We start from the raw sequence: 10,707 nt of genomic DNA, 5'->3' as shown, positions 1-10,707 counted from the left end.
TGTCTGCACAGGGTGCTCCTCTAGAGAACAACCTTTACCTGGAGATTGAATAGCAAGTGGGAAGGCCCAAGACACTGTAAATTGTCTGCATCTGCCCCCAAAGAACTTAATTCACATATATGTTTGTGCTTTTTCATTTTTTTCTCCCATAATGTAATATCTTTTAGAAAGAAGACTTTGTGAGCTCATTCTTGTTTGCAAGAAGTTTATTAAATTTTTTGGCATTTTTGTTCAGAGAGTTTTTCACTTTCCAAATTAGATTGGTGAGGGCTATTCTTGTGACTCAAAGTGCAAGGCTCCTGCATCCTTTGCTTGTGGGGAAACTGGGGCAGGGCATGAGACCTTCTCTGCTGTCACCATGCAGACCTTCCACAGAAATAAAAGCTCTGATCCTTAGTCCATTCCTCTTTTCAATAGGCTATTCCATATCTTTCACTGTTCTATTTTCTATGATGGACAAAATTCCAGATTTTATCATCACTGGTAGCCTGTTGTTCAGGACTACGCCACTAAGTAACTCTTTCTGCTCTTTGCTCTTCATCATCAGTGAAATCCTGGTATTGTTGTTAAATGTTATAATGACCCAGGGGAACTGCCTGACTATTTACTCAGATTAATCTCCTGATTTTTCAGCCAACTAATTGGTTTCTATCCTATTTTCTCTTCTGAATTCTATGCTGACTTTTTTGCTGATTGCTGCCATCACCTTCATTTCTTTCACATATTGCTTATGAAATTAAGTTCATCTAGCAGCAGCCTTGTAGTTGCCGAACTGCAATTTTTTTTATTTCTTAAAACACTCAATTTCCTCGTGGCTAAATCCAACCAACCCTTCTGCCTTTCTCCCCCTCATCAAACATTGAATTGCAGAGATTTTCATGATGGCCATCCTAATAGAAGGTCTAATAGATAAATTTCCCTGGGAAAAACATTAGGGGTTACATCACCCAAATCTTCAAGAACCTGTGTCCACCAGTTTCTCATTTGTCAGACACTTGATCTCAAGGTGAGACAATATCTGTTTTTCTCTTTTCTCCAGGGGTTTTTAGTCACACAATACTTTGTAGAGTGTCCTAAAGTTCAGGCTGGCTTGATAAAGTCTCTACCCAATAAAGAGCTTCCAGCAAACTGTCATGACAGGAACACCAAAGTTCCAGGAATTATTCTATCTTTGTCTGACAGCAGAAGACAAGGGCAATTGCTCAACTTCAAATGGATGATGTATGTTACAAGCAATCCCTGAACACAGGACTACTGTACTCAGCATTTTTTTGTAGGCCTGTAAAGCAGATGTTACTGTATTTTAGCATTCAGTACATTTTTTTCCTCAGCTGCTGTTACCAGAAAAAGTCCAAATGCCTTATATCAGTCTGTGCTTTTTAGTGTTCATCACTGTGATATACAGATTTGGTCTAGCTAGTGCTTAGAAGAGCCCTGTGGGATGGCACTGCTCACATCACCACAAGATAGGTAAAATTTCCAGCCCAACCATACAGAGAAGAATTCATGTCAGATCAAATTAGAATGTGAACTGACGTAAATTTCTGTGGTGTCAACCGCATATGCAAGCTGCAGAATCCCGGGATGGTGCTTTTTGGGCATACTCCCAACCCATGGCCTGCCTTGTATCTGGTGGCTGCATAGGCACCTTTGGAGACTGTGATACTCTGTGGATTTTGCAAAGAAGATAAAGGAAAGGCTAATTGTGTTCTCCTGTATGCTGTGCACTTGTAAATGGTTTGAGGCAGTCTGACCCTAAATATTGATGATTCAGGTTAAAGTTGTCTCCAGATGACAAGAAGTATTAAATTTTTTTTCCTATTATCCCCAATACGCAAATCTTTTTTCAAAACTAGATTGTCTCCTAAAATAAAGAAGCTCTAATTAATTCTACCATTTTATCTGCAACAGGCACCGTTAACATCTCATATCATGCTCCAATAAATTTGCCCACAGAGATTAACATCTGAGGGGGGAAAGAAAAGGAAAGAGAAAATGGAGAGAAAGAAAGCCTTTTCAATTGAAGACCAGGAACTATTCTTCTAATTAGCCCAGGTACAGAATGGCTTTAGCATGGCTATACTGCTTCTGGGAGCAAATTAGTGTCTGTGTGGATCTCTGCTGCATCACCCCCAAGCTGCAGGGCTAGGCTGTGTGTACCTAACACAGTGCTGCACATGTCCTACAGGGAAAATCCCACTGTAAAGTAGAGCATCCTTGCTCCTTATCAAAAGTTAAAGTAGATACAAGCCTTTGCTAAGGAACAGCTGCTGACAAAAGTTGTTCAAATGTGTCAGGACAATATAAGGCCTTCCTTGCTCAAGAATGTAACCAGGCAAGCCCTTGATGTAGGAATACACAGACAAAAAAAGCGTTGTGAAGGAGTCATGTAGGATATCAAATTGTTGAAAGTATCAGCAACTGCATTGAGTTCATTCTGTTTATAGAGAGCTAGAGGCTGACATTTTTTGAACAGGGTCTAATTTTATTCCAAAGATGTGGTAGGAACCCATTGGAAAGATAGCAAACACAGGTGAAAAAATAGGCATCTGCTATAAATTCATGTTTGTGCTGCGTGTGAAGGAAATAGGAGCTTGCAACACTGCTGATTTGTGTTGGACAAAGTGATTTGCATAAAAGATGGGACCAGAAATATGAATCAAAACCGTATATTTTTTTTTCCTTAAACAATGGCAAAGTTTTTATCTGATAATTCAAGTTCTATGTATGTGGTTCCATGCTTTCTGATTCCAACAGGGACTTTGAAATGGAAATGCCAAACTTGGTATGCAGGGCATGATGGATCACCATGTATGCACAGGAATAAAAGGGTTGTCATTGGAAGTAATTTTGCGTTGAATTACACAATGTGTAATCCAATTGAAATCAGCAGAACGGCACAAGGTGTAATGTAGTGTGCAAAACGTGATCCATTGCATGCAATTTTAACAGGGATACCGCACCACTCATCTAAGTAATGTGCTAAAATTGAATTTGTGAAAGGTAGGGGGAGAAGAATTGTGAGGAATGGATGCATTTTATAATTGGGAAAATACTTTTCAGAATGTGATGGAATATATATTTTTAAGGCTAATTTATTACACTTGGAAATTGTTTGCTTCGTAGTAGAGCTGTGAGATCCTCAAAATTTGGCAAGTTACCCCACTGGCATAGAGAGGGACCAGCCAAGCCTGTCAACCTGGGAGAACTCAGTATCCATTTTCCCCATTGACATGAGTCACATTATCTAACACTGTTCCTAAAAGAATTCCATCATCATCGTCAGTAAATCTTTTCCTCATGTCTTTGACCAACAGTGTTCGCCAGGAAAAGTAGCAGGTCTCACACTGGCATCCCTTGGCACAGTGCCCTCTGTTGCCTGCAGGAAAAGAAAAAGGGGAAAAAGAACTAATTTTCATGCTGTATCTTTGCTTAAACAGCAGAGAAGGTGGTAAGTCTTGCAGGACTGGGCTGGGGATAAAAAATTGTGGGCGCCATGAGTACAATGTGGGGCTTTTCAAGGGTCGGAACAGGTCCAGCACGATCTGCACTGCTCAGGATCAGGAACAGCCTCTTTGCCAGTGTCCTGTCAAAGCTGACAAGTGAGTTTATCCAAGGCTTGCAATATGAGCATAAGACACAGGTGTCTGATTTCCTCATTACCTATGGTGTCTGCTGAGGGTAAGGAGAATGACATGTGGTACCTTTACAATATTTTTTTAAAAACTGGGAAGTCACCTGGTGTTAGTAATGTTTAGTGAGCTGTGTTTTCAAGATAAAATCTACTGTCCAGTCACAGGCAAAATGCTCTTCAGTACGGAGGTGCCATTAACATGCAATTTTTCATTGAATACTATTAACGAAAATTGGAAGCTCTGTGTAAAAATCCCTGCCACTCTTCCATATATTTGATACTCTAGAATTAACTTGCACCCCCAGGAATCTTATTTTAGATCTACATAGAAAATATTTACCTATACATATAACATAGAAAATAATATTAGATATGTATATCTCAAATGGACAAGAGCCGAGGTAAATGTGACCAATGTCCTGGGTCAGTAATAATAATTAAGAATGCAAACTAAAAGTACAGCTTCTGACTAATATTAATTCTTTTTTTTTCCTTGAAAAAATGAGAATGGAAAGTAAACACTGTTTTATGGACTCCTTATTAATTCACAGTGTTCTGCAAGACTGTAGTTTTATTCTTGGCATCTTCATAACATTTTGAAATGAGTAATTCTAGCAATACAAAATTTTGGAGTAAAATCTCAGATTTTTTTATTGTGAAATCTTCAAATTTTCCTACATTATTTTCCACTTTTAAGTCACTGCCTATATGAAGTAAGAACTTACAAATTCACTGGAAACTGATTCAGTTTTTCACTGTGCAGGAACTCCTACTATTTATGCAGTTTTCATTGATGATTTTTCTTTGGTTCTGTATTCTGTGAGATTCTTTTTAAGGAGAAAGACTTCTTTCTCCTCTCTTATTCTTTAATCCTTTTGAATGATTTTTTTTAGAGCTCTTTATAGATTTTTTCAAAGTACAAAGTAGAATAAAAGGTCAAATAAGCAACTCATAGATATCAAACTTTATCAATGTAGGTACTGAATCATGAAAACAGGTGGGTGGGAGTGCTAGACACATAACCCATCACAACTTGAGGAAGGGTGAGTGAAGTAGCTGGAAATGCTGGAAGTGGGACCTTTTCCCTTCCTTCTAATCCCAAGTCTTGGTTCTTCCTGGCCAAATTGAGGAGGTCACTTTTTTTATTTGAGGATACTCAAGTCTGACCCCAGGACACTGCTTTGGCTCTCATAAAGAAGTGGGGAAATACATTATCACAGAGCTTTCAGTCTGGCCTGCCCAAAAGGCCTTGTCTGCTAAGTAAAATGAAAAGTATCCCCAGGGAAATAAGTCCAGTTCTGTTGAATGAAGAATGTGAGTATTTGCTATGATGTTCCCTAATAGGAATTGCAGCTGAAATCAATGCTTTAAGTCAGGTATAGGAAAGGAGGACTACTCTTTTTCTATTCTCAGCTGCACCACTATGTTTCAAAAGCACTTTGGGTCAAAATGCTGTCTCAGGCTGGAATTTCATCTTTCCAAAATGCTTCTGTCTTATTCTATCTGATGCAAAAGGCTTCTAGGAGTTGCCTTTGTAATGCCCACTAATGTTCTCCCAAGTCATTGGTAGACACGTGTTGACCATGCTGCTGTCTGAAAAGGGACTTGTTACTTATCATGGCAAGTTTGTGCAGGCCATAATCTGCATACTGTCTTCTAAAGAAAGATGGCTTATGCCAAATTTTTTTTCCTCCTACCCTGAAAATCAAGCTTCACTCTGAAAAAAAGCACCAGTAACTGTTTATTCAAGCTTTTAGTAGTCAGTCATCTCGCTATTGATAATTCCTTAGTTTTTACTTTGATCAGGAGACACTTAACAAATCCAACAGAGTGTTGTCTATTCTTTCATTAAACTAAAAACCTAGATCAGTAATACAACATAAATTGAATAATTGCCTGTTTTCCAAATTCTGTGCTATACCTTTCATGTGTAATTGATACAGACTACCTGATCTCTCTGTGGAGTAGAGGACAGCATAGAAATTCAGCTTAGTCATGCCTTTCCTGTGTGGCATTCTCAGGACATAGATGGCATAATTGAATACAGACATCTTAGTTTAAAAGCCATCTTTTAAGTTTCATCCAGTCCTAGTAATTCGTGTACAGTCCCATGGGCTGTATCCAAGGATTATGCTAATTTTATTAGCAACTCCTCTTGCTTTAATTAAACTGTATAAATTCCCATCTGGTCACTGTTGTGCCAACACCCTTCTTTCCTCTTTTATTTTAATGTATAGATAATTTGTGGTTTGCATTTCAATTCTGATTTCCTGAATTATCTATCGTGTTTTCCACACGAAATAACACAATTTTGAGGGGTGAACTGGACTTCAAATTGAGCTAATGGGTTTGAGGGGATCTCTGTATCAAAGCAAATACCCAAGTTTCTAAAGTTGGCCAGGTCTTTCTTGGAGCAGGTCATCAAAGTAACTTGCCCTGTTGAAAGCACCAACCTATATGGTGCTGTTCAAAATACCTAAAAGCAATATCTGTATGAACATTTACTGTGTTTATATCACAAAGCAGAGCAATGTGAATTCCTTAGTGGACTGTTAATTTATATGTTATACACTTTCAAATATTTCCAAAAGCAAATGTGAAATGATTAGTAATCTGTTCACATGCTCACAAAATGTTATTAGCAAAATGCCTTGGGCAGTGTGTTATGTTGACTAAAATTGATAATTTTGTATTTTAAAACTAAAGCAACTCCCACTGCCCCTGAATAATTTTAGGACCTGCCCAGAGCCCAGACTCCTGGTCACACCACTTCTCAAGGTGTGTGTTGAGCTGAGGGGGAAAAAACCAAGGAACCCACAAACAGCAATATCCCCCATCCAGAGCAGTGACCTAAGGGTTGATTGATTCAGCTCTTCTGAAAGCCTCAATTAAAGTTTTCTGTGGAGTCCTGCATTTTAAAATAGCTTGTTATCTATGAAATAACTGTGAGGAGGTGATTCTGTTGTTTACCACTTGTTCTGCTTATGTAAGCTTTAAAGTGTTTATGTTGCTCAGAAACAATCAAGCCTGATGGTTCCTTTTCCTTCTACATAACTGTCTGTCACCAGCTGTGTGTGGTTCTGACAGAGCCAAAGCCCTGGACAAAACGTTGAGGTTGTTCTTTTTTTTGAAGAGCACCAGAGAGCAAGCTATTTAATGGTGTTCACTAATGTATCTCTTTTTTTTGGATAATGGTTTCCATGCCTTGCAGACACAAATATAACATGACACTTCCTCCTAAATACCAATTATTCTGTCCAGAAGAGTTGCCCAAAAGTCTACTCCTCAAAGTTTCACACCAGACTCACATGGGATAATAAAATTCAATAAAGGCTGTGGTGATAGTAAGATTGTACAAAAAGCCTATGCTATAACTGAGTATTGTTTGTATGGGTGCAAAACACATTCCAGCAATTTACATTTACAGCTATGAAGTAATTGAATAAGAAATGCATCATCATTTTCTTTTTTAGCACATAGGTGAATTATTTTACCAACATGTGAAGAGGTGTTCATATAACATCATGGTGCTTTGTGCTAGAGAAAAACAATTACAGTGAATAAGGTAGAATGGCTCTGTTATTGCAGTACATAAGACTTTGATTACATACTGCCAAGATTCATACCAGCCTAGTAGTTGTTGACAGATAAAGTAACAAAAATGAAACTCATTTATTTTTCCTTTATTGAGACCTCAAGGTAAAGCAAATTTTCAGTTCTTGTACTTACTACATTGAAGGAACAGAGACTGACAGTCAAAATGTGCCAGTCCAGAAATATAAATTAAACCTAGTTTCATATCAAAGTTTCATTTAGTCTCTGAAAAGGAGCTGCTGCTTGGATTATTTTTGATCCTAAAACAAATACACTGTAGACAACTGTAGTGTATATTGGATGAATTAACCCCCTCATACATTTAGCTTTTATGCATTTTCCAGGATATGCATCCATGTCTATTCAAGCAATTAAAACATTTGTTATGGACTTAATTATTTTACTTCTTTTCCTCCTATTTAATAACAATTTACAGTGTTTTCAAACCCAGTGAACACGTAGATAGTTTTAATAGAGTGTAGCGCTTTCGCTGAAGAAAATACATATTTTGAGTAAAAAGCCTTCCCTCCCTGCTTGTGTAAGGGAAATTCTTCTGGCTTTTACCATCACTTTTTCCAGGCAGCTATATACTGTATTATTTTATGATAATTCTAACAAATTATTTTTTTGTAAATTTGTTTATTTTCTAAAGGACAGATAAAAGCAGCTGTTAAAATAGCCAGATACTAAAATGAGTGGGTTTATCCCATCAAAATCTTGCATTAGTTACCTAGTCCAACTGAACATAATTGCTGTTCAGATTAATGAGGCAGTATCCTGGTATCTCCTCCGTAATTAAACACTTCTCTGGTTCAATACAGTATTAAAGATGCACCAGACGTTGAAACCTCAGTGGTGAAATTTAAAACTGTTGAAATTGGAGAGGTCAGCTGTGAAATACAAATTCCTTTGCAGTATGGAAAATTCACTAGTAAGGTGTGTATTCTTATTCAAGAATAATTTGACTTATGTTGGAGATGCTGAATTTGTAAAAATTTTTCTTATCTTTCTGCCATCTAAATGTGAGATTTTTTTTCATTAGTTCCTGAGAAAAAGTAACATAAAGTGCACTTGTTTCCAGAATTACCTTTTCTGACCTTTCACAAGATGATTGCAGTACCAGTAGGCTTAGAGGACTTGTTAAAAAAAATTAAGCTTGTAAAGTAGCAAAAAATGCCCCTTTGCTTGCTGGTGTCGATTTCAAAATTAACATTTTAGTTCATGTGCTTCTAATAATCGCTGACCCTTACTTCATGTGCTTTCCACAGGAAATGAATACAGCAGAAATTACTTTGACCCGTTGATGGGTGAGGAAATAAACCCAAGGCAGTGTGGGATGGAGGTCAGTGAGGAAGGTGAGGCAGAATTAAGTATGTAATTTTGGTGTCAGAATATTCTTTTCCATTCATGAAAATGAGGTGTCAGAGATCACATATGCAGTTCTATTTAAATATTGAGGTTTACAATTTAAATTCTAAGCCTTAACTGCTCTGAACACGATAGGCAGTATACACAGACTTTTTGATCAAGGACAGTGAGTTAATGGGCAGATAAAAATGAGGCTGTTCTGTATTCTCTCTGCTACTGTAGCAAAATGAAGCACGCTCTGAGAGCGTTGTCTACACCATGTTCTTTTTAATTAATGAAGTTAGTCCAGAACTGAGCGCTAAGCTCTATCTTTCTCACAATCCTGCTCCGAAAGTCCTCCTCGGAGAGCAATTTTATTACAGAGTTGAATGTGTGTTTGCCTAACAGAAGGAAACCCCAGAGTTAGTAAAAGTGCACGCGGAGGCTTTTTGTTTTCTTTTTTGCCATTTAGGCGAGATATTTAGCTTTGCTCTCTGTGGGCGATAGCAGCCAGTGGGAGGGTGTGACTCTGCAGAGCTGGAAGAACAGAAGTTATGCATAGGTATGAGAGAGATTAACCAGGAGGTATTGTCTAGCAGAGGAAATTCTCCTCTGCTGTCACGGCTTTTAGATAAAAAGGGTGGGAACGGGCCTGCCTGAATTTGCATGGACTTAAGTAAGAACATCAGCATGGTAATGAAGTGCTTAGCTATGCACTGAGTGCTTTGGCCCGGCTCCTGTTGTTAAGCACTAACAAGCCGAAAGCACGCAAGAGCCAGCTCTCCTGTTACCTTGCTAGCCCTTTGCTTCTCTAGAGCCTGTGCTTATTCGTACTGCAGACTCTCTAGGTGCGCAGCTGTAGTCCTATCTAAAAAAAGTTATCTATTGTGTCTCAAAGTTGCTCACTTCTGAAAGTCATGAAAAACTCTGAGCACACATGGAGATTTTAAACTTTTGAGATAAAAACCTGTGAAAAAAGCAGGCTCTTGTGTATAACTGACTTGAATTTCTGTGCTCTGGTGAAAAAAACAAAACAAAACAAAACAAGGTTGATCAAGTTTGAATTACATCTAATCCAAATAATTTCCCCATTCATTGTGTAGGATAGTAGTGTAATACCTTGGAAGTCAACTTCTGGCTCAGAGTTTTTAAAGGAAAGATTTTTTTCCTGTTGGTCCTGCCTTGGTTCATCTTATGAAAAGGCTTTATGAGTCATGATCTGCTTCATAACCAGAGAATAAAAAGCAGATTAGATTTATGTATCTCTGCATGTATGCCTGAAATCATGTAACGACAGAGCGGTGACATAAGGGATATATGGAAATACAGTTCTCATTGGGAGGAAATGTTCTCTTGACTGTGTTGAAGAGGCGGAGTGATGGACTTAACCATAAATGCTGATTTTGTATTGTATGGTGAGGGTTTATTTATTTTAGAATTTGGAACACGCTTTTAGTCCATTGGCTTCCAGGGTTTGAAGTGGAGAGATGGTTTTAGTCAATCGCATATCACGCTAAACCTGAGGTCCATGTGTGAAGAGCTCTTTTGGTGGTCCTCCTTTTTCTCCCTGGCAAAAATGTTGCTCAAATGTTGGAATAACTCTTGCTTATTAAAAGTCAAATAGCAATAGTACCAGCCTCAGGCTGGCTGTGTGGACCTCTGTAGAGCAGTTATAATGCTGTGTTTACCAATATCTCTGCCAAGAGCAAAACATTTACCTTGAAGATATTGAAAAGGTGCCTGGACATAGTCCTGGGCACCTTGGCTCTGTATGAGCAGGGATAACTGGGCCTTTCTACCTTAAGCAGTCTGATTTGTCAATACTTATAAACCAGGCTTGCTATCTGGCTTCTTTTTCCTTGAAGAGGTGCTAAATTAGTGGAAGTACATTTGTATGTAGCGGATGGATTAAACGAAGGGGGTCAGAACTGAAGCTTGGTCCTGCATGGTCATCCCTTGATTAGAAGCCATACTGGTTTACCTCTTTCCATTTAGCAGGCTCTCATGAGCAAGAGTCAAAACCAGAAAAACATGAATAAATTAGGGCACATGTTGAAGTTACACTTTTCTTAGAACTTTAGGAAGCCAGGCTCAATGACCAAAGAGAATATCTGGTGAAAAGCAAATCTTCA

The 10,707-nt window shown here is 38.2% G+C and overlaps 1 protein-coding gene across 1 annotated transcript in view; it reads left to right on the top strand.

Moving 5' to 3' along the window:
* Positions 1–10,707, top strand: part of LOC121357760 — a 116,373-nt gene that overhangs the window by 9,717 nt on the left and 95,949 nt on the right. The window contains exon 4 of the mRNA XM_041475348.1: positions 8,497–8,583. Within this exon, the coding sequence (XP_041331282.1) occupies positions 8,497–8,583 (87 nt within the window). The remainder of the gene's footprint in view (positions 1–8,496; positions 8,584–10,707) is intronic.

Source organism: Pyrgilauda ruficollis, unplaced genomic scaffold, assembly GCF_017590135.1.
Source record: "Pyrgilauda ruficollis isolate IOZ18807 unplaced genomic scaffold, ASM1759013v1 scaffold35, whole genome shotgun sequence".
NCBI lineage: Eukaryota > Metazoa > Chordata > Aves > Passeriformes > Passeridae > Pyrgilauda > Pyrgilauda ruficollis.
This window is presented reverse-complemented; position numbering and strand designations above follow the sequence as displayed.